Source organism: Pseudophryne corroboree, chromosome 5 (genome assembly GCF_028390025.1).
Source record: "Pseudophryne corroboree isolate aPseCor3 chromosome 5, aPseCor3.hap2, whole genome shotgun sequence".
Taxonomy (NCBI): domain Eukaryota; kingdom Metazoa; phylum Chordata; class Amphibia; order Anura; family Myobatrachidae; genus Pseudophryne; species Pseudophryne corroboree.
The window spans coordinates 706,497,461-706,523,310 of NC_086448.1; the positions used below are offsets into that span (position 1 = coordinate 706,497,461).

Genomic DNA, 25,850 nt, shown 5'->3' on the forward strand with positions numbered 1-25,850 from the left:
CTCGTAGCAGTTTCTGAGTAGCTCCAGACTTACTCGGCACCTGCGATCATTTCAGTGCTTGTCGTTCCTGGTTTGACGTCACAAACACACCCAGCGTTCGCCCAGACACTCCCCCGTTTCTCCGGCCACTCCTGCGTTTTTTCCGGAAACGGTAGCGTTTTTTCCCACACGCCCATAAAACGGCCTGTTTCCGCCCAGTAACACCCATTTCCTGTCAATCACATTACGATCGCCAGAACGAAGAAAAAGCCGTGAGTAAAATTCCTAACTGCATAGCAAATTTACTTGGCGCAGTCGCAGTGCGGACATTGCGCATGCGCATTAAGCGGAAAATCGCTGCGATGCGAAGATTTTTACCGAGCGAACAACTCGGAATGACCCCCAATGGGGGGTTTTTCTATTAAGTGAAATTACACCTTTCAGTTTAAAGTCCACAAGCCCTCCTCAATTACGAATCCAATTAGTGTAATGAATGATAATGTTCATGACGAATTAAGTCTTCAAAAAATACCTGAAGAACACTTTGTAGGCATAATTGGCCATCAACATTTAAATGTTTAAATTATAAATATAGATGTTTTAAATGTGCCTGGTCTAATTTTTTTTGTTTTTGTTTTTTTGTGTTGAGGTTTAGTTTGTGAATGAAGGTGTTTACATGTTTATTTAGACAAAAACCTCCTAACTGTATTTTTGCTTTTTAAATAAATCTTGCGTTAGATGTGTGAAATGTTTAAGGTAATCAATTTTTGCTAGGCAATCTGCTGTTCCTTTATTGCATTAATAAACACAATACCCGCTTAACTTGAAATATATAGTTTTTATTGTTTGTCATATTTTTTTTTTTTAAACTGAAAATATAAAATGTTTATAAATAAAAATTAAGCACATTTTTGCAGCTGGTCCACATTAGCCAGCAAGGCTTCCAGATTTTGCCGCATGGTGGCCAGAATGCCGTCAAAAGTTGTGGGATCTCCAACTGCAACATCTGAAATTAAGAGGCAACATAAACATTACTAACTTACTCACATTACTTATTTTACAAGCAAGGCACAAAGCACACTTTAATGCAGGCATGTCCAAACTGAGGCCCTCCAGCTGTTGTGAAACTACATATACCAGCATGTCAAGACACAGTTTTGGGGTCAGAGAATGCAAAACTGTGTCAGGGCATGCTGGGATGTGTAGTTTCTCAGCAGCTGGAGGGCCGCAGTTTGGACAGGCCTGCTTTAATGCCTAAGTGACTACATCATGTCTGTTTTAAGGATAAATCAGTAGCAGAACAACACAGAAGCCTGCTCAGGAATGTTTGTTTTTAACTATTATTTTTTAATAAAGTGTACCACACCATGGGGTAAATTTACTAATATGGGAGTTCTATTTAAGATGGGACGTTGACCATAGCAACCAATCAAATTCAACATATTATCTTGTAGAAGGGGCCACAAAAATTACAAGTATAATCTTATTGGTTGCTATGGGCAACATCCCATCTTAAAGAGAACTACCATCTTAGTAAATGTAACACCATGTTGGCATTCATTCACATCTGGAGTGAAGCCGACTTATCTTTTTGGGGATTGGCCCTGCATCATCACACTGCATATCAACATCTTCAGAAGGACAACATATCGTAGCATACCCACACTCCCTGAAAGCCTGCCTTACTTACTACATAAGGTCCAACATGTTTTTAAATTAAATGTTATTTATTTTTGAGTGTAAATTTCACAACAAAAATCACTGTGTCCTTAGCCAGCCTAACAACGTGAAGCATGCGAATTCAATGTGCAAATATTGGAATACCCAACCACAAGTGTAAAAGTCCAACAACATACTACACTCCACTCACGTCTAACTGTTTAGCAGATAATATTGCACATACAAACCCTGTTGTCCTGGGCAACCCTGTCGAAATAATGAGTGTCGACCTAGAGTGGGCATCCTCAACATTACAGACGTAGACACTGTACATCTAATGTTCCTCACACAAATGTAAATGCAACATCCATACCATGATGAAGAAGACAAACATTTTACCTTGGCAAAAGATTTTACCCAGTACAACACTGCATTTATTAGAATGTGTAGTTAAATTCGGTTAAAAATTAAATGTCAATGAGTGTCAACTTACTGTCCTGTGCCACTTGATCACCTCCCAGAAGTGCCTCCGGGGCCTCTGCTGCCCATTCCGAAGGTGGGGATGTGAGAAGGGGAGGGGGGCTGAGAAGGGGACTGGGAAGGAGAGGGGGAATGGGTGTGAGAAGGGGAGGGGGGCTCAGAAGGGGACTGGTCGGGGCTCCCAGCAGCAGCAGCTTGCCGTTGTGCTCGGCCTAGAATGACATATGTAATATTTTGTTTGTAGCATGAAAATTTTTAACAACAGCATTTTTCTATTACTCTGTTCTGTCCCATGTTAAAGACACAGGGGTAACATTAATAGGTTTTTCTTATTTTGAAACTGGTGAGGTTGCCCATAGCAACCAAACAGATTATATGTAACATTTATTAAGGTGCTTCTAGAATATAATAGATTGAACCTGATTGGTTGCTATAGGCAACATCTCCAGTTCTAAAAAAAACACACCTTATTAAAATTACCACACTGAGCAAGTTATTGGGTTCAGTTGACAGCCTGTGTAGCAACTCTGTACAACAACATGCACTTTTTCAGAAGCACCTTGCTACACAGTCAGTACTGCTTGCCCTACCCACACACACTCATGTTTATTCTACAAGTTTATTGTAAGTGTGCTAATTTACACACTCTCACTTAGTGAAAGTATACAAAGTATTTGCTAAAAATCTGTTATGCACTGTAATATTTTACTTACTGCGCCTACGTAGGGTACGGATTTGTTGGCGGAGCTCCGCCAACAGGTCCGGCGTACGCCTGCGGAGGTCACTCCAGCGCCTCTCCAACTGTATAACGGTCCTCCGGCTGCGGACGCGGGTCCGCAATAAGCGCCGGACCTCCGCGTAGGCCTCGCGCTTCACCCTATTTGGGACAAAGGGCCCTGTGCGGCCTACGCGGCGGTCCATCACTGCCACTAGTACGCGCAGCTCGCGGCGTGTGAATGCTGCTGCGCGCATCATGGCAATGGCGTTTTCCATATATGGGCTTATATTTATAGTTTGTGGTTGCATGTGATTGGTTGGAAATGTATGGTGTCATCTGTAATCAACTTTATTGATATGTGTACATTGATGTGCAGGACAGTTTGTATAGTTCTCATGGGCGGAGATTCGCACATGCGGACACACACACATATTATTAAAATATGACTTCACATCATAAACATATTAGTCTTCACACATATATAAAATAAATATTTTATAAACTATTGAAAACTATTGGATACAACAATCTTACACAACATACATGAAAAGGAGAATATTGCAATAAAAAAATGTACTGAAACAAAATAAAATACTCTCAAAACTCACTCAGAAATGTCCACCGTGCTTTAGTAATTTTCCGCATACACCCACACACAGGCTGCATGCAAGGCATTCATATAGCCAGTGCAGCAATTACTGGACTAATTAGCATAATATACACCTGCGCGGAATTCCGCACCGGAAAACGCAAGCAGCTATAAATACCTGTACACTCGTGCATACACACATGCTACCAGCAACATGGCTACTCGTGAGCAGACGGCAGCAGAGATGGACGAGGTGCAGAAGCAGATGGCAGCACTAACACAGAGAAGATTAGCACTGCGGAGGCAGATGCTTGATTTTGCAAATGCAGACTCAGAAATACCAGGACCCAGTACTATACAAACTCCTTCTGCTACCCAGGAGTTAGGAGTGAATCCCCTGCCAGACATAGCTAGTGGGGAAACTGAGGGTGATTCTGGACTAGCAGCTCAAACACAAACTACACAAGCAGCTAGTGAAGAGGAAGATGGTGATGAAGGTCAGGATGATAGCTCACAGGCTACTTCCAGAAAAAAAAAAGACAGCCCGCATTCACTAAGAGGGAGTTACGGATTTTGGTCACACAGGCCATGCAAAAAATACATAGAGGACCCAAAAACATGGGTGCTGCAACCAAAGACAGAATTTGGAGGGACATCACTAATTCTATTAATGAAGTCGGCTCAATAGTCCACACCTCGCAGGAAGTTCGAAGATGGTAAGTGTATATTGCCAGTCCATTTTCTGTGCCAAGTATTATTAAAAAGTAACTTAGATGTGATGTTGCCTATAGCAACCAAATGCATAGCATGTGTACTATATATTAAAGCAGGTTTCCAAAATGTAACACTACCTTGCCCCTGTTTTTCACCACATATGTAGTTGGGCCGACTTCAAATCCCGCCTGAAGGGCAAGAGGTCTGCGGAGTGGAATGCCTCGAGGGCAACAGGGGGAGGACCAGCTGCCACTGTGGAATATAGATCTGGAGGAGATAGCGATGGACTGTGTGAGCTACGAGGAGGGGGTTGGGGTGTCTTATATGGACACGGACCTGCCTGAAATACTCCATGCACATGACTTGCCAGGTAAGTTTACACACATTTTTTTTTTTATTTAAAAAAAAAAATCTCATATTGTTTTTATCTACTCTTTTTCCACTCATTCTTCTATTTGCTTTGCACATAACACAGCAAAGGGTGGTTAGCAGGTAGAGTCACAGGAGGGTTATGTGGCTGAGGCTGAGGTGGAGGGACCTAGTGTGTCTGGCAGTGTGGGACCACAAATCCCACCCATCCAGATTCCAACTGGCCCCCCCACCCAACCCTCTGCTATCCCGGAAATCCTGACTGAAATAGCCAGGTATGGTGAGAGCCTGAATGCTTTTCAGGACAGGATGCTCCGGGAGGTAAGCCAGATACCTGTCCGGCTCACTGAGCACAGAACCAGTGTGGAGCAAGGTGTAGCTCAACTCTGCCAAGGTCTGGCAGAGATCAGGCAGGGACAAGAGCAACTCGCCTCCTCCTTCCATGAACTTGCCAATTCCATTCGGCAAGGGCTCCAGGACATCGCTGTCTCCCTTGCCCACAGTGGCAGAAAGCCAGCCACATCGGCTCCCTCCCCTCCCCCTGCCCAGGAAGAACATCCCACTGGGCAGGGCCCTCGAAGGTCGCTCCGCAGACCAAGCCAAGAAGAACATCATCAGGCAGGGAAAAAAAAGAGAAAGTGATGTCTCTCCAGATGGGCAGCACCCATGTTTTACATGTTGCCTCAATGTATTTTTTGATTTTGGCTTGTGTGGCCAGAATGTAGAATGCCCTCAAAGTGAAATGTTTTGTTTAAATTGTAGCCTGTGAGTTATTTGTGCCTACACCTGAGCCATCTTCCTCTTCCTAGCGTGCTGTGTATGTTTGTGTTTGTGTGTTTGTTCCGGAATCTACCTCAGTTCCCCTAAAAGTTTAGTCTGGCTGGGGGTTCACTTACTTAATTGAAAAAAACAAATTCTGGCAGAATAAGGGGTTACCATAGTACTGGGTTCTGCTATGTGCATTTGCCCAATGCCATCTGCTTGCTGCTATGTCCATCTCTGTATGTGATGCTCATTTGTAGCCATGTTGTGTTGATTTTGAACTTTATTTGAAGTTTAAAAAAAATGACTTTACAATTGTTTGTGTGTTTTATTAAAGGTTATGCACTCATGAAAACTGTGCCCTGTAAACTTGAACATGGCATATTGACATTTATGGAACAAGGGAACAATCAGAATATTAAGACAAACATTGCATAGTGTAATTTTAAATCTGTATGCCTTGCACAACACTTAAATTAACATATACAAAAAAATTAACCCAAAAAAAAACTTGGGTTACTAGTAGTGATGTGCACCGGACATTTTTCGGGTTTTGTGTTTTGGTTTTGGATTCGGTTCCGCGGCCGTGTTTTGGATTCGGACGCGTTTTGGCAAAACCTCACCGAACATTTTTTGTCGGATTCGGGTGTTTTTTACAAAAAACCCTAAAAAACAGCTTAAATCATAGAATTTGGGGGTCATTTTGATCCCATAGTTTTATTAACCTCAATAACCATAATTTCCACTCATTTTCAGTCTATTCTGGACACCTCACACCTCACAATATTAATTTTAGTCCTAAAATTTGCACCGAGGTCGCTGGATGGCTAAGCTAAGCGACCCAAGTGGCCGACACAAACACCTGGCCCATCTAGGAGTGGCACTGCAGTGTCAGGCAGGATGGCACTTCAAAAAAATAGTCCCCAAACAGCACATGATGCAAAGAAAAAAAGAGGCGCACCAAGGTCGCTGTGTGACTAAGCTAAGCGACACAAGTGGCCGACACAAACACCTGGCCCATCTAGGAGTGGCACTGCAGTGTCAGACAGGATGGCACTTCAAAAAAATTGTACCCAAACAGCACATGATGCAAAGAAAAAAAGAGGCGCACCAAGGTCGCTGTGTGACTAAGCTAAGCGACACAAGTGGCCGACACAAACACCTGGCCCATCTAGGAGTGGCACTGCAGTGTCAGGCAGGATGGCACTTCAAAAAAATTGTCCCCAAACAGCACATGATGCAAAGAAAAAAAGAGGCGCACCACAGGTATAGAATGTAGATGGATAGTATACTTAATGACGACACAGAGGTAAGTACAGCAGTGGCCTTCCGTACTGCTATATATAGTATACTGGTGGTCACTGTGTCAGCAAACTGCAAAACTAAAATGCACCACAGGTATAGAATGTAGATGGATAGTATACTTAATGAATGACGACACAGAGGTAGGTACAGCAGTGGCCTTCCGTACTGCTATATATAGTATACTGGTGGTCACTGTGTCAGCAAACTGCAAAACTAAAATGCATCACAGGTATAGAATGTAGATGGATAGTATACTTAATGAATGACGACACAGAGGTAGGTACAGCAATGGCCTTCCGTACCGTACTGCTATATATAGTATACTGGTGGTCACTGTGTCAGCAAACTGCAAAACTAAAATGCACCACAGGTATAGAATGTAAATGGATAGTATACTTAATGAATGACGACACAGAGGTAGGTACAGCAGTGGCCTTCCGTACCGTACTGCTATATATAGTATACTGGTGGTCACTGTGTCAGCAAACTGCAAAACAAAAATGCACCACAGGTATAGAATGTAGATGGATAGTATACCTAATGAATGACGACACAGAGGTAGGTACAGCAGTGGCCTTCCGTACCGTACTGCTATATATAGTATACTGGTGGTCACTGTGTCAGCAAACTGCAAAACTAAAATGCACCACAGGTATAGAATGTAGATGGATAGTATACTTAATGAATGACGACACAGAGGTAGGTACAGCAGTGGCCTTCCGTACTGTACTGCTATATATAGTATACTGGTGGTCACTGTGTCAGCAAACTGCAAAACTAAAATGCACCACAGGTATAGAATGTAGATGGATAGTATACTTAATGAATGACGACACAGAGGTAGGTACAGCAGTGGCCTTCCGTACTGCTATATATAGTATACTGGTGGTCACTGTGTCAGCAAACTGCAAAACTAAAATGCACCACAGGTATAGAATGTAGATGGATAGTATACTTAATGAATGACGACACAGAGGTAGGTACAGCAGTGGCCTTCCGTACTGCTATATATAGTATACTGGTGGTCACTGTGTCAGCAAACTGCAAAACTAAAATGCACCACAGGTATAGAATGTAGATGGATAGTATACTTAATGAATGACGACACAGAGGTAGGTACAGCAGTGGCCTTCCGTACTGCTATATATAGTATACTGGTGGTCACTGTGTTAGCAAACTGCAAAACTAAAATGCACCACAGGTATAGAATGTAGATGGATAGTATACTTAATGAATGATGACAAAGAGGTAGGTACAGCAGTGGCCTTCCGTACTGCTATATATAGTGTACTGGTGGTCACTGTGTTAGCAAACTGCAAAACTAAAATGCACCACAGGTATAGAATGTAGATGGATAGTATACTTAATGAATGACGACATAGAGGTAGGTACAGCAGTGGCCTTCCGTACCGTACTGCTATATATAGTATACTGGTGGTCACTGTGTCAGCAAACTGCAAAACTAAAATGCACCACAGGTATAGAATGTAGATGGATAGTATACTTAATGAATGACGACATAGAGGTAGGTACAGCAGTGGCCTTCCGTACCGTACTGCTATATATAGTATACTGGTGGTCACTGTGTTAGCAAACTGCAAAACTAAAATGCACCACAGGTATAGAATGTAGATGGATAGTATACTTAATGAATGACGACACAGAGGTAGGTACAGCAGTGGCCTTCCGTACTGCTATATATAGTATACTGGTGGTCACTGTGTCAGCAAACTGCAAAACTAAAATGCACCACAGGTATAGAATGTAGATGGACAGTATACTTAATGAATGACGACACAGAGGTAGGTACAGCAGTGGCCTTCCGTACTGTACTGCTATGTATAGTATACTGGTGGTCACTGTGTCAGCAAACTGCAAAACTAAAATGCACCACAGGTATAGAATGTAGATGGATAGTATACTTAATGAATGACGACACAGAGGTAGGTACAGCAGTGGCCTTCCGTACTGCTATATATAGTATACTGGTGGTCACTGTGTCAGCAAACTGCAAAACTAAAATGCATCACAGGTATAGAATGTAGATGGATAGTATACTTAATGAATGACGACACAGAGGTAGGTACAGCAATGGCCTTCCGTACCGTACTGCTATATATAGTATACTGGTGGTCACTGTGTCAGCAAACTGCAAAACTAAAATGCACCACAGGTATAGAATGTAGATGGATAGTATACTTAATGAATGACGACATAGAGGTAGGTACAGCAGTGGCCTTCCGTACCGTACTGCTATATATAGTATACTGGTGGTCACTGTGTCAGCAAACTGCAAAACTAAAATGCACCACAGGTATAGAATGTAGATGGATAGTATACTTAATGAATGACGACATAGAGGTAGGTACAGCAGTGGCCTTCCGTACCGTACTGCTATATATAGTATACTGGTGGTCACTGTGTTAGCAAACTGCAAAACTAAAATGCACCACAGGTATAGAATGTAGATGGATAGTATACCTAATGAATGACGACACAGAGGTAGGTACAGCAGTGGCCTTCCGTACCGTACTGCTATATATAGTATACTGGTGGTCACTGTGTCAGCAAACTGCAAAACTAAAATGCACCACAGGTATAGAATGTAGATGGATAGTATACTTAATGAATGACGACACAGAGGTAGGTACAGCAGTGGCCTTCCGTACTGTACTGCTATATATAGTATACTGGTGGTCACTGTGTCAGCAAACTGCAAAACTAAAATGCACCACAGGTATAGAATGTAGATGGATAGTATACTTAATGAATGACGACACAGAGGTAGGTACAGCAGTGGCCTTCCGTACTGCTATATATAGTATACTGGTGGTCACTGTGTCAGCAAACTGCAAAACTAAAATGCACCACAGGTATAGAATGTAGATGGATAGTATACTTAATGAATGACGACACAGAGGTAGGTACAGCAGTGGCCTTCCGTACTGCTATATATAGTATACTGGTGGTCACTGTGTCAGCAAACTGCAAAACTAAAATGCACCACAGGTATAGAATGTAGATGGATAGTATACTTAATGAATGACGACACAGAGGTAGGTACAGCAGTGGCCTTCCGTACTGCTATATATAGTATACTGGTGGTCACTGTGTTAGCAAACTGCAAAACTAAAATGCACCACAGGTATAGAATGTAGATGGATAGTATACTTAATGAATGATGACAAAGAGGTAGGTACAGCAGTGGCCTTCCGTACTGCTATATATAGTGTACTGGTGGTCACTGTGTTAGCAAACTGCAAAACTAAAATGCACCACAGGTATAGAATGTAGATGGATAGTATACTTAATGAATGACGACATAGAGGTAGGTACAGCAGTGGCCTTCCGTACCGTACTGCTATATATAGTATACTGGTGGTCACTGTGTCAGCAAACTGCAAAACTAAAATGCACCACAGGTATAGAATGTAGATGGATAGTATACTTAATGAATGACGACATAGAGGTAGGTACAGCAGTGGCCTTCCGTACCGTACTGCTATATATAGTATACTGGTGGTCACTGTGTTAGCAAACTGCAAAACTAAAATGCACCACAGGTATAGAATGTAGATGGATAGTATACTTAATGAATGACGACACAGAGGTAGGTACAGCAGTGGCCTTCCGTACTGCTATATATAGTATACTGGTGGTCACTGTGTCAGCAAACTGCAAAACTAAAATGCACCACAGGTATAGAATGTAGATGGACAGTATACTTAATGAATGACGACACAGAGGTAGGTACAGCAGTGGCCTTCCGTACTGTACTGCTATGTATAGTATACTGGTGGTCACTGTGTCAGCAAACTGCAAAACTAAAATGCACCACAGGTATAGAATGTAGATGGATAGTATACTTAATGAATGACGACACAGAGGTAGGTACAGCAGTGGCCTTCCGTACTGCTATATATAGTATACTGGTGGTCACTGTGTCAGCAAACTGCAAAACTAAAATGCATCACAGGTATAGAATGTAGATGGATAGTATACTTAATGAATGACGACACAGAGGTAGGTACAGCAATGGCCTTCCGTACCGTACTGCTATATATAGTATACTGGTGGTCACTGTGTCAGCAAACTGCAAAACTAAAATGCACCACAGGTATAGAATGTAGATGGATAGTATACTTAATGAATGACGACATAGAGGTAGGTACAGCAGTGGCCTTCCGTACCGTACTGCTATATATAGTATACTGGTGGTCACTGTGTCAGCAAACTGCAAAACTAAAATGCACCACAGGTATAGAATGTAGATGGATAGTATACTTAATGAATGACGACATAGAGGTAGGTACAGCAGTGGCCTTCCGTACCGTACTGCTATATATAGTATACTGGTGGTCACTGTGTTAGCAAACTGCAAAACTAAAATGCACCACAGGTATAGAATGTAGATGGATAGTATACTTAATGAATGACGACACAGAGGTAGGTACAGCAGTGGCCTTCCGTACTGCTATATATAGTATACTGGTGGTCACTGTGTCAGCAAACTGCAAAACTAAAATGCACCACAGGTATAGAATGTAGATGGACAGTATACTTAATGAATGACGACACAGAGGTAGGTACAGCAGTGGCCTTCCGTACTGTACTGCTATATATAGTATACTGGTGGTCACTGTGTCAGCAAACTGCAAAACTAAAATGCACCACAGGTATAGAATGTAGATGGATAGTATACTTAATGAATGACGACACAGAGGTAGGTACAGCAGTGGCCTTCCGTACTGCTATATATAGTATACTGGTGGTCACTGTGTCAGCAAACTGCAAAACTAAAATGCACCACAGGTATAGAATGTAGATGGATAGTATACTTAATGAATGACGACACAGAGGTAGGTACAGCAGTGGCCTTCCGTACTGCTATATATAGTATACTGGTGGTCACTGTGTCAGCAAACTGCAAAACTAAAATGCACCACAGGTATAGAATGTAGATGGATAGTATACTTAATGAATGACGACACAGAGGTAGGTACAGCAGTGGCCTTCCGTACTGCTATATATAGTATACTGGTGGTCACTGTGTTAGCAAACTGCAAAACTAAAATGCACCACAGGTATAGAATGTAGATGGATAGTATACTTAATGAATGATGACAAAGAGGTAGGTACAGCAGTGGCCTTCCGTACTGCTATATATAGTATACTGGTGGTCACTGTGTTAGCAAACTGCAAAACTAAAATGCACCACAGGTATAGAATGTAGATGGATAGTATACTTAATGAATGACGACATAGAGGTAGGTACAGCAGTGGCCTTCCGTACCGTACTGCTATATATAGTATACTGGTGGTCACTGTGTCAGCAAACTGCAAAACTAAAATGCACCACAGGTATAAAATGTAGATGGATAGTATACTTAATGAATGACGACATAGAGGTAGGTACAGCAGTGGCCTTCCGTACCGTACTGCTATATATAGTATACTGGTGGTCACTGTGTTAGCAAACTGCAAAACTAAAATGCACCACAGGTATAGAATGTAGATGGATAGTATACTTAATGAATGACGACACAGAGGTAGGTACAGCAGTGGCCTTCCGTACTGCTATATATAGTATACTGGTGGTCACTGTGTCAGCAAACTGCAAAACTAAAATGCACCACAGGTATATAATGTAGATGGACAGTATACTTAATGAATGACGACACAGAGGTAGGTACAGCAGTGGCCTTCCGTACTGCTATATATAGTATACTGGTGTTCACTGTGTCAGCAAACTGCAAAACTAAAATGCACCACAGGTATAGAATGTAGATGGATAATATACTTAATGAATGACGACACAGAGGTAGGTACAGCAATGGCCTTCCGTACCGTACTGCTATATATAGTATACTGGTGGTCACTGTGTCAGCAAACTGCAAAACTAAAATGCACCACAGGTATAGAATGTAGATGGATATTATACTTAATGAATGACGACACAGAGGTAGGTACAGCAGTGGCCTTCCGTACCGTACTGCTATATATAGTATACTGGTGGTCACTGTGTCAGCAAACTGCAAAACTAAAATGCACCACAGGTATAGAATGTAGATGGATAGTATACTTAATGAATGACGACATAGAGGTAGGTACAGCAGTGGCCTTCCGTACCGTACTGCTATATATAGTATACTGGTGGTCACTGTGTCAGCAAACTGCAAAACTAAAATGCACCACAGGTATAGAATGTAGATGGATAGTATACTTAATGAATGACGACATAGAGGTAGGTACAGCAGTGGCCTTCCGTACCGTACTGCTATATATAGTATACTGGTGGTCACTGTGTTAGCAAACTGCAAAACTAAAATGCACCACAGGTATAGAATGTAGATGGATAGTATACTTAATGAATGACGACACAGAGGTAGGTACAGCAGTGGCCTTCCGTACTGCTATATATAGTATACTGGTGGTCACTGTGTCAGCAAACTGCAAAACTAAAATGCACCACAGGTATAGAATGTAGATGGACAGTATACTTAATGAATGACGACACAGAGGTAGGTACAGCAGTGGCCTTCCGTACTGTACTGCTATATATAGTATACTGGTGGTCACTGTGTCAGCAAACTGCAAAACTAAAATGCACCACAGGTATAGAATGTAGATGGATAGTATACTTAATGAATGACGACACAGAGGTAGGTACAGCAGTGGCCTTCCGTACTGCTATATATAGTATACTGGTGGTCACTGTGTCAGCAAACTGCAAAACTAAAATGCATCACAGGTATAGAATGTAGATGGATAGTATACTTAATGAATGACGACACAGAGGTAGGTACAGCAATGGCCTTCCGTACCGTACTGCTATATATAGTATACTGGTGGTCACTGTGTCAGCAAACTGCAAAACTAAAATGCACCACAGGTATAGAATGTAGATGGATAGTATACTTAATGAATGACGACATAGAGGTAGGTACAGCAGTGGCCTTCCGTACCGTACTGCTATATATAGTATACTGGTGGTCACTGTGTCAGCAAACTGCAAAACTAAAATGCACCACAGGTATAGAATGTAGATGGATAGTATACTTAATGAATGACGACATAGAGGTAGGTACAGCAGTGGCCTTCCGTACCGTACTGCTATATATAGTATACTGCTGGTCACTGTGTTAGCAAACTGCAAAACTAAAATGCACCACAGGTATAGAATGTAGATGGATAGTATACTTAATGAATGACGACACAGAGGTAGGTACAGCAGTGGCCTTCCGTACTGCTATATATAGTATACTGGCGGTCACTGTGTCAGCAAACTGCAAAACTAAAATGCACCACAGGTATAGAATGTAGATGGACAGTATACTTAATGAATGACGACACAGAGGTAGGTACAGCAGTGGCCTTCCGTACTGTACTGCTATATATAGTATACTGGTGGTCACTGTGTCAGCAAACTGCAAAACTAAAATGCACCACAGGTATAGAATGTAGATGGATAGTATACTTAATGAATGACGACACAGAGGTAGGTACAGCAGTGGCCTTCCGTACTGCTATATATAGTATACTGGTGGTCACTGTGTCAGCAAACTGCAAAACTAAAATGCACCACAGGTATAGAATGTAGATGGATAGTATACTTAATGAATGACGACACAGAGGTAGGTACAGCAGTGGCCTTCCGTACTGCTATATATAGTATACTGGTGGTCACTGTGTCAGCAAACTGCAAAACTAAAATGCACCACAGGTATAGAATGTAGATGGATAGTATACTTAATGAATGACGACACAGAGGTAGGTACAGCAGTGGCCTTCCGTACTGCTATATATAGTATACTGGTGGTCACTGTGTTAGCAAACTGCAAAACTAAAATGCACCACAGGTATAGAATGTAGATGGATAGTATACTTAATGAATGATGACAAAGAGGTAGGTACAGCAGTGGCCTTCCGTACTGCTATATATAGTATACTGGTGGTCACTGTGTTAGCAAACTGCAAAACTAAAATGCACCACAGGTATAGAATGTAGATGGATAGTATACTTAATGAATGACGACACAGAGGTAGGTACAGCAGTGGCCTTCCGTACCGTACTGCTATATATAGTATACTGGTGGTCACTGTGTCAGCAAACTGCAAAACTAAAATGCACCACAGGTATAAAATGTAGATGGATAGTATACTTAATGAATGACGACATAGAGGTAGGTACAGCAGTGGCCTTCCGTACCGTACTGCTATATATAGTATACTGGTGGTCACTGTGTTAGCAAACTGCAAAACTAAAATGCACCACAGGTATAGAATGTAGATGGATAGTATACTTAATGAATGACGACACAGAGGTAGGTACAGCAGTGGCCTTCCGTACTGCTATATATAGTATACTGGTGGTCACTGTGTCAGCAAACTGCAAAACTAAAATGCACCACAGGTATATAATGTAGATGGACAGTATACTTAATGAATGACGACACAGAGGTAGGTACAGCAGTGGCCTTCCGTACTGCTATATATAGTATACTGGTGTTCACTGTGTCAGCAAACTGCAAAACTAAAATGCACCACAGGTATAGAATGTAGATGGATAATATACTTAATGAATGACGACACAGAGGTAGGTACAGCAATGGCCTTCCGTACCGTACTGCTATATATAGTATACTGGTGGTCACTGTGTCAGCAAACTGCAAAACTAAAATGCACCACAGGTATAGAATGTAGATGGATATTATACTTAATGAATGACGACACAGAGGTAGGTACAGCAGTGGCCTTCCGTACCGTACTGCTATATATAGTATACTGGTGGTCACTGTGTCAGCAAACTGCAAAACTACAATGCACCACTGGTATAGAATGTAGATGGATAGTATACTTAATGAATGACGACACAGAGGTAGGTACAGCAGTGGCCTTCCGTACCGTACTGCTATATATAGTATACTGGTGGTCACTGTGTCAGCAAACTGCAAAACTAAAATGCACCACAGGTATAGAATGTAGATGGATAGTATACTTAATGAATGACGACACAGAGGTAGGTACAGCAGTGGCCTTCCATACCGTACTGCTATATATAGTATACTGGTGGTCACTGTGTCAGCAAACTGCAAAACTAAAATGCACCACAGGTATAGAATGTAGATGGATAGTATACTTAATGAATGACGACACAGAGGTAGGTACAGCAGTGGCCTTCCATACTGCTATATATAGTATACTGGTGGTCACTGTGTCAGCAAACTGCAAAACTAAAATGCACCACAGGTATAGAATGTAGATGGACAGTATACTTAATGAATGACGACACAGAGGTAGGTACAGCAGTGGCCTTCCGTACCGTACTGCTATATATAGTATACTGGTGGTCACTGTGTCAGCAAACTGCAAAACTAAAATGCACCACAGGTATAGAATGTAGATGGATAGTATACTTAATGAATGACGACATAGAGGTAGGTACAGCAGTGGCCTTCCGTACCGTACTGCTATATATAGTATACTGGTGGTCACTGTGTTAGCAAACTGCAAAACTAAAATGCACCACAGGTATAGAATGTAGATGGATAGTATACTTAATGAATGACGACACAGAGGTAGGTACAGCAGTGGCCTTCCGTACTGCTATATATAGTATACTGGTGGTCACTGTGTCAGCAAACTGCAAAACTAAAATGCACCACAGGTATAGAATGTAGATGGACAGTATACTTAATGAATGACGACACAGAGGTAGGTACAGCAGTGGCCTTCCGTACTGTACTGCTATATATAGTATACTGGTGGTCACTGTGTCAGCAAACTGCAAAACTAAAATGCACCACAGGTATAGAATGTAGATGGATAGTATACTTAATGAATGACGACACAGAGGTAGGTACAGCAGTGGCCTTCCGTACTGCTATATATAGTATACTGGTGGTCACTGTGTCAGCAAACTGCAAAACTAAAATGCATCACAGGTATAGAATGTAGATGGATAGTATACTTAATGAATGACGACACAGAGGTAGGTACAGCAATGGCCTTCCGTACCGTACTGCTATATATAGTATACTGGTGGTCACTGTGTCAGCAAACTGCAAAACTAAAATGCACCACAGGTATAGAATGTAGATGGATAGTATACTTAATGAATGACGACATAGAGGTAGGTACAGCAGTGGCCTTCCGTACCGTACTGCTATATATAGTATACTGGTGGTCACTGTGTCAGCAAACTGCAAAACTAAAATGCACCACAGGTATAGAATGTAGATGGATAGTATACTTAATGAATGACGACATAGAGGTAGGTACAGCAGTGGCCTTCCGTACCGTACTGCTATATATAGTATACTGCTGGTCACTGTGTTAGCAAACTGCAAAACTAAAATGCACCACAGGTATAGAATGTAGATGGATAGTATACTTAATGAATGACGACACAGAGGTAGGTACAGCAGTGGCCTTCCGTACTGCTATATATAGTATACTGGTGGTCACTGTGTCAGCAAACTGCAAAACTAAAATGCACCACAGGTATAGAATGTAGATGGACAGTATACTTAATGAATGACGACACAGAGGTAGGTACAGCAGTGGCCTTCCGTACTGTACTGCTATATATAGTATACTGGTGGTCACTGTGTCAGCAAACTGCAAAACTAAAATGCACCACAGGTATAGAATGTAGATGGATAGTATACTTAATGAATGACGACACAGAGGTAGGTACAGCAGTGGCCTTCCGTACTGCTATATATAGTATACTGGTGGTCACTGTGTCAGCAAACTGCAAAACTAAAATGCACCACAGGTATAGAATGTAGATGGATAGTATACTTAATGAATGACGACACAGAGGTAGGTACAGCAGTGGCCTTCCGTACTGCTATATATAGTATACTGGTGGTCACTGTGTCAGCAAACTGCAAAACTAAAATGCACCACAGGTATAGAATGTAGATGGATAGTATACTTAATGAATGACGACACAGAGGTAGGTACAGCAGTGGCCTTCCGTACTGCTATATATAGTATACTGGTGGTCACTGTGTTAGCAAACTGCAAAACTAAAATGCACCACAGGTATAGAATGTAGATGGATAGTATACTTAATGAATGATGACAAAGAGGTAGGTACAGCAGTGGCCTTCCGTACTGCTATATATAGTATACTGGTGGTCACTGTGTTAGCAAACTGCAAAACTAAAATGCACCACAGGTATAGAATGTAGATGGATAGTATACTTAATGAATGACGACACAGAGGTAGGTACAGCAGTGGCCTTCCGTACCGTACTGCTATATATAGTATACTGGTGGTCACTGTGTCAGCAAACTGCAAAACTAAAATGCACCACAGGTATAAAATGTAGATGGATAGTATACTTAATGAATGACGACATAGAGGTAGGTACAGCAGTGGCCTTCCGTACCGTACTGCTATATATAGTATACTGGTGGTCACTGTGTTAGCAAACTGCAAAACTAAAATGCACCACAGGTATAGAATGTAGATGGATAGTATACTTAATGAATGACGACACAGAGGTAGGTACAGCAGTGGCCTTCCGTACTGCTATATATAGTATACTGGTGGTCACTGTGTCAGCAAACTGCAAAACTAAAATGCACCACAGGTATATAATGTAGATGGACAGTATACTTAATGAATGACGACACAGAGGTAGGTACAGCAGTGGCCTTCCGTACTGCTATATATAGTATACTGGTGTTCACTGTGTCAGCAAACTGCAAAACTAAAATGCACCACAGGTATAGAATGTAGATGGATAATATACTTAATGAATGACGACACAGAGGTAGGTACAGCAATGGCCTTCCGTACCGTACTGCTATATATAGTATACTGGTGGTCACTGTGTCAGCAAACTGCAAAACTAAAATGCACCACAGGTATAGAATGTAGATGGATATTATACTTAATGAATGACGACACAGAGGTAGGTACAGCAGTGGCCTTCCGTACCGTACTGCTATATATAGTATACTGGTGGTCACTGTGTCAGCAAACTGCAAAACTAAAATGCACCACAGGTATAGAATGTAGATGGATAGTATACTTAATGAATGACGACACAGAGGTAGGTACAGCAGTGGCCTTCCGTACCGTACTGCTATATATAGTATACTGGTGGTCACTGTGTCAGCAAACTGCAAAACTAAAATGCACCACAGGTATAGAATGTAGATGGATAGTATACTTAATGAATGACGACACAGAGGTAGGTACAGCAGTGGCCTTCCATACCGTACTGCTATATATAGTATACTGGTGGTCACTGTGTCAGCAAACTGCAAAACTAAAATGCACCACAGGTATAGAATGTAGATGGATAGTATACTTAATGAATGACGACACAGAGGTAGGTACAGCAGTGGCCTTCCGTACTGCTATATATAGTATACTGGTGGTCACTGTGTCAGCAAACTGCAAAACTAAAATGCACCACAGGTATAGAATGTAGATGGATAGTATACTTAATGAATGACGACACAGAGGTAGGTACAGCAGTGGCCTTCCGTACTGCTATATATAGTATACTGGTGGTCACTGTGTCAGCAAACTGCAAAACTAAAATGCACCACAGGTATAGAATGTAGATGGATAGTATACTTAATGAATGACGACACAGAGGTAGGTACAGCAGTGGCCTTCCGTACTGCTATATATAGTATACTGGTGGTCACTGTGTTAGCAAACTGCAAAACTAAAATGCACCACAGGTATAGAATGTAGATGGATAGTATACTTAATGAATGACGACACAGAGGTAGGTACAGCAGTGGCCTTCCGTACCGTACAGCTATATATAGTATACTGGTGGTCACTGTGTCAGCAAACTGCAAAACTAAAATGCACCACAGGTATAGAATGTAGATGGATAGTATACTTAATGAATGACGACACAGAGGTAGGTACAGCAGTGACCTTCCGTACTGCTATATATAGTATACTGGTGGTCACTGTGTCATCAAACTGCAAAACTAAAATGCACCACAGGTATAGAATGTAGATGGATAGTATACTTAATGAATGACGACACAGAGGTAGGTACAGCAGTGGCCTTCCGTACTGCTATATATAGTATACTGGTGGTCACTGTGTCAGCAAACTGCAAAACTAAAATGCACCACAGGTATAGAATGTAGATGGATAGTATACTTAATGAATGACAACACAGAGGTAGGTACAGCAGTGGCCTTCCGTACTGCTATATATAGTATACTGGTGGTCACTGTGTTAGCAAACTGCAAAACTAAAATGCACCACAGGTATAGAATGTAGATGGATAGTATACTTAATGAATGATGACAAAGAGGTAGGTACAGCAGTGGCCTTCCGTACTGCTATATATAGTATACTGGTGGTCACTGTGTTAGCAAACTGCAAAACTAAAATGCACCACAGGTATAGAATGTAGATGGATAGTATACTTAATGAATGACGACATAGAGGTAGGTACAGCAGTGGCCTTCCGTACCGTACTGCTATATATAGTATACTGGTGGTCACTGTGTCAGCAAACTGCAAAACTAAAATGCACCACAGGTATAAAATGTAGATGGATAGTATACTTAATGAATGACGACATAGAGGTAGGTACAGCAGTGGCCTTCCGTACCGTACTGCTATATATAGTATACTGGTGGTCACTGTGTTAGCAAACTGCAAAACTAAAATGCACCACAGGTATAGAATGTAGATGGATAGTATACTTAATGAATGACGACACAGAGGTAGGTACAGCAGTGGCCTTCCGTACTGCTATATATAGTATACTGGTGGTCACTGTGTCAGCAAACTGCAAAACTAAAATGCACCACAGGTATATAATGTAGATGGACAGTATACTTAATGAATGACGACACAGAGGTAGGTACAGCAGTGGCCTTCCGTACTGCTATATATAGTATACTGGTGTTCACTGTGTCAGCAAACTGCAAAACTAAAATGCACCACAGGTATAGAATGTAGATGGATAATATACTTAATGAATGACGACACAGAGGTAGGTACAGCAATGGCCTTCCGTACCGTACTGCTATATATAGTATACTGGTGGTCACTGTGTCAGCAAACTGCAAAACTAAAATGCACCACAGGTATAGAATGTAGATGGATATTATACTTAATGAATGACGACACAGAGGTAGGTACAGCAGTGGCCTTCCGTACCGTACTGCTATATATAGTATACTGGTGGTCACTGTGTCAGCAAACTGCAAAACTAAAATGCACCACAGGTATAGAATGTAGATGGATAGTATACTTAATGAATGACGACACAGAGGTAGGTACAGCAGTGGCCTTCCGTACCGTACTGCTATATATAGTATACTGGTGGTCACTGTGTCAGCAAACTGCAAAACTAAAATGCACCACAGGTATAGAATGTAGATGGATAGTATACTTAATGAATGACGACACAGAGGTAGGTACAGCAGTGGCCTTCCGTACCGTACTGCTATATATAGTATACTGGTGGTCACTGTGTCAGCAAACTGCAAAACTAAAATGCACCACAGGTATAGAATGTAGATGGATAGTATACTTAATGAATGACGACACAGAGGTAGGTACAGCAGTGGCCTTCCGTACTGCTATATATAGTATACTGGTGGTCACTGTGTCAGCAAACTGCAAAACTAAAATGCATCACAGGTATAGAATGTAGATGGATAGTATACTTAATGAATGACGACACAGAGGTAGGTACAGCAATGGCCTTCCGTACCGTACTGCTATATATAGTATACTGGTGGTCACTGTGTCAGCAAACTGCAAAACTAAAATGCACCACAGGTATAGAATGTAGATGGATAGTATACTTAATGAATGACGACATAGAGGTAGGTACAGCAGTGGCCTTCCGTACCGTACTGCTATATATAGTATACTGGTGGTCACTGTGTCAGCAAACTGCAAAACTAAAATGCACCACAGGTATAGAATGTAGATGGATAGTATACTTAATGAATGACGACATAGAGGTAGGTACAGCAGTGGCCTTCCGTACCGTACTGCTATATATAGTATACTGCTGGTCACTGTGTTAGCAAACTGCAAAACTAAAATGCACCACAGGTATAGAATGTAGATGGATAGTATACTTAATGAATGACGACACAGAGGTAGGTACAGCAGTGGCCTTCCGTACTGCTATATATAGTATACTGGCGGTCACTGTGTCAGCAAACTGCAAAACTAAAATGCACCACAGGTATAGAATGTAGATGGACAGTATACTTAATGAATGACGACACAGAGGTAGGTACAGCAGTGGCCTTCCGTACTGTACTGCTATATATAGTATACTGGTGGTCACTGTGTCAGCAAACTGCAAAACTAAAATGCACCACAGGTATAGAATGTAGATGGATAGTATACTTAATGAATGACGACACAGAGGTAGGTACAGCAGTGGCCTTCCGTACTGCTATATATAGTATACTGGTGGTCACTGTGTCAGCAAACTGCAAAACTAAAATGCACCACAGGTATAGAATGTAGATGGATAGTATACTTAATGAATGACGACACAGAGGTAGGTACAGCAGTGGCCTTCCGTACTGCTATATATAGTATACTGGTGGTCACTGTGTCAGCAAACTGCAAAACTAAAATGCACCACAGGTATAGAATGTAGATGGATAGTATACTTAATGAATGACGACACAGAGGTAGGTACAGCAGTGGCCTTCCGTACTGCTATATATAGTATACTGGTGGTCACTGTGTTAGCAAACTGCAAAACTAAAATGCACCACAGGTATAGAATGTAGATGGATAGTATACTTAATGAATGATGACAAAGAGGTAGGTACAGCAGTGGCCTTCCGTACTGCTATATATAGTATACTGGTGGTCACTGTGTTAGCAAACTGCAAAACTAAAATGCACCACAGGTATAGAATGTAGATGGATAGTATACTTAATGAATGACGACACAGAGGTAGGTACAGCAGTGGCCTTCCGTACCGTACTGCTATATATAGTATACTGGTGGTCACTGTGTCAGCAAACTGCAAAACTAAAATGCACCACAGGTATAAAATGTAGATGGATAGTATACTTAATGAATGACGACATAGAGGTAGGTACAGCAGTGGCCTTCCGTACCGTACTGCTATATATAGTATACTGGTGGTCACTGTGTTAGCAAACTGCAAAACTAAAATGCACCACAGGTATAGAATGTAGATGGATAGTATACTTAATGAATGACGACACAGAGGTAGGTACAGCAGTGGCCTTCCGTACTGCTATATATAGTATACTGGTGGTCACTGTGTCAGCAAACTGCAAAACTAAAATGCACCACAGGTATATAATGTAGATGGACAGTATACTTAATGAATGACGACACAGAGGTAGGTACAGCAGTGGCCTTCCGTACTGCTATATATAGTATACTGGTGTTCACTGTGTCAGCAAACTGCAAAACTAAAATGCACCACAGGTATAGAATGTAGATGGATAATATACTTAATGAATGACGACACAGAGGTAGGTACAGCAATGGCCTTCCGTACCGTACTGCTATATATAGTATACTGGTGGTCACTGTGTCAGCAAACTGCAAAACTAAAATGCACCACAGGTATAGAATGTAGATGGATAGTATACTTAATGAATGACGACATAGAGGTAGGTACAGCAGTGGCCTTCCGTACCGTACTGCTATATATAGTATACTGGTGGTCACTGTGTCAGCAAACTGCAAAACTAAAATGCACCACAGGTATAGAATGTAGATGGATAGTATACTTAATGAATGACGACATAGAGGTAGGTACAGCAGTGGCCTTCCGTACCGTACTGCTATATATAGTATACTGCTGGTCACTGTGTTAGCAAACTGCAAAACTAAAATGCACCACAGGTATAGAATGTAGATGGATAGTATACTTAATGAATGACGACACAGAGGTAGGTACAGCAGTGGCCTTCCGTACTGCTATATATAGTATACTGGCGGTCACTGTGTCAGCAAACTGCAAAACTAAAATGCACCACAGGTATAGAATGTAGATGGACAGTATACTTAATGAATGACGACACAGAGGTAGGTACAGCAGTGGCCTTCCGTACTGTACTGCTATATATAGTATACTGGTGGTCACTGTGTCAGCAAACTGCAAAACTAAAATGCACCACAGGTATAGAATGTAGATGGATAGTATACTTAATGAATGACGACACAGAGGTAGGTACAGCAGTGGCCTTCCGTACTGCTATATATAGTATACTGGTGGTCACTGTGTCAGCAAACTGCAAAACTAAAATGCACCACAGGTATAGAATGTAGATGGATAGTATACTTAATGAATGACGACACAGAGGTAGGTACAGCAGTGGCCTTCCGTACTGCTATATATAGTATACTGGTGGTCACTGTGTCAGCAAACTGCAAAACTAAAATGCACCACAGGTATAGAATGTAGATGGATAGTATACTTAATGAATGACGACACAGAGGTAGGTACAGCAGTGGCCTTCCGTACTGCTATATATAGTATACTGGTGGTCACTGTGTTAGCAAACTGCAAAACTAAAATGCACCACAGGTATAGAATGTAGATGGATAGTATACTTAATGAATGATGACAAAGAGGTAGGTACAGCAGTGGCCTTCCGTACTGCTATATATAGTATACTGGTGGTCACTGTGTTAGCAAACTGCAAAACTAAAATGCACCACAGGTATAGAATGTAGATGGATAGTATACTTAATGAATGACGACACAGAGGTAGGTACAGCAGTGGCCTTCCGTACCGTACTGCTATATATAGTATACTGGTGGTCACTGTGTCAGCAAACTGCAAAACTAAAATGCACCACAGGTATAAAATGTAGATGGATAGTATACTTAATGAATGACGACATAGAGGTAGGTACAGCAGTGGCCTTCCGTACCGTACTGCTATATATAGTATACTGGTGGTCACTGTGTTAGCAAACTGCAAAACTAAAATGCACCACAGGTATAGAATGTAGATGGATAGTATACTTAATGAATGACGACACAGAGGTAGGTACAGCAGTGGCCTTCCGTACTGCTATATATAGTATACTGGTGGTCACTGTGTCAGCAAACTGCAAAACTAAAATGCACCACAGGTATATAATGTAGATGGACAGTATACTTAATGAATGACGACACAGAGGTAGGTACAGCAGTGGCCTTCCGTACTGCTATATATAGTATACTGGTGTTCACTGTGTCAGCAAACTGCAAAACTAAAATGCACCACAGGTATAGAATGTAGATGGATAATATACTTAATGAATGACGACACAGAGGTAGGTACAGCAATGGCCTTCCGTACCGTACTGCTATATATAGTATACTGGTGGTCACTGTGTCAGCAAACTGCAAAACTAAAATGCACCACAGGTATAGAATGTAGATGGATATTATACTTAATGAATGACGACACAGAGGTAGGTACAGCAGTGGCCTTCCGTACCGTACTGCTATATATAGTATACTGGTGGTCACTGTGTCAGCAAACTGCAAAACTACAATGCACCACTGGTATAGAATGTAGATGGATAGTATACTTAATGAATGACGACACAGAGGTAGGTACAGCAGTGGCCTTCCGTACCGTACTGCTATATATAGTATACTGGTGGTCACTGTGTCAGCAAACTGCAAAACTAAAATGCACCACAGGTATAGAATGTAGATGGATAGTATACTTAATGAATGACGACACAGAGGTAGGTACAGCAGTGGCCTTCCATACCGTACTGCTATATATAGTATACTGGTGGTCACTGTGTCAGCAAACTGCAAAACTAAAATGCACCACAGGTATAGAATGTAGATGGATAGTATACTTAATGAATGACGACACAGAGGTAGGTACAGCAGTGGCCTTCCATACTGCTATATATAGTATACTGGTGGTCACTGTGTCAGCAAACTGCAAAACTAAAATGCACCACAGGTATAGAATGTAGATGGACAGTATACTTAATGAATGACGACACAGAGGTAGGTACAGCAGTGGCCTTCCGTACCGTACTGCTATATATAGTATACTGGTGGTCACTGTGTCAGCAAACTGCAAAACTAAAATGCACCACAGGTATAGAATGTAGATGGATAGTATACTTAATGAATGACGACATAGAGGTAGGTACAGCAGTGGCCTTCCGTACCGTACTGCTATATATAGTATACTGGTGGTCACTGTGTTAGCAAACTGCAAAACTAAAATGCACCACAGGTATAGAATGTAGATGGATAGTATACTTAATGAATGACGACACA

General features: G+C 41.5%; 1 protein-coding gene across 4 annotated transcripts in view; it reads right to left on the bottom strand.

Annotated features, from left to right (window-relative positions):
* Positions 1-797: 797 nt before the first annotated feature.
* The window catches only part of LOC134929354 (uncharacterized), a 290,903-nt gene continuing 265,850 nt past the window's right edge, over positions 798-25,850 (bottom strand). For all 4 annotated transcript variants that reach the window (XM_063925019.1, XM_063925018.1, XM_063925022.1 and 1 more), the window contains 2 exons: positions 2,132-2,330; positions 798-985 (listed from right to left, as the gene is read on the bottom strand). Coding sequence is in view for 1 of the 4 variants with exons in the window: in XM_063925023.1 (XP_063781093.1) it covers positions 879-985; positions 2,132-2,330 (306 nt within the window). In the remaining 3 variants the exon portion in view is untranslated. The remainder of the gene's footprint in view (positions 986-2,131; positions 2,331-25,850) is intronic.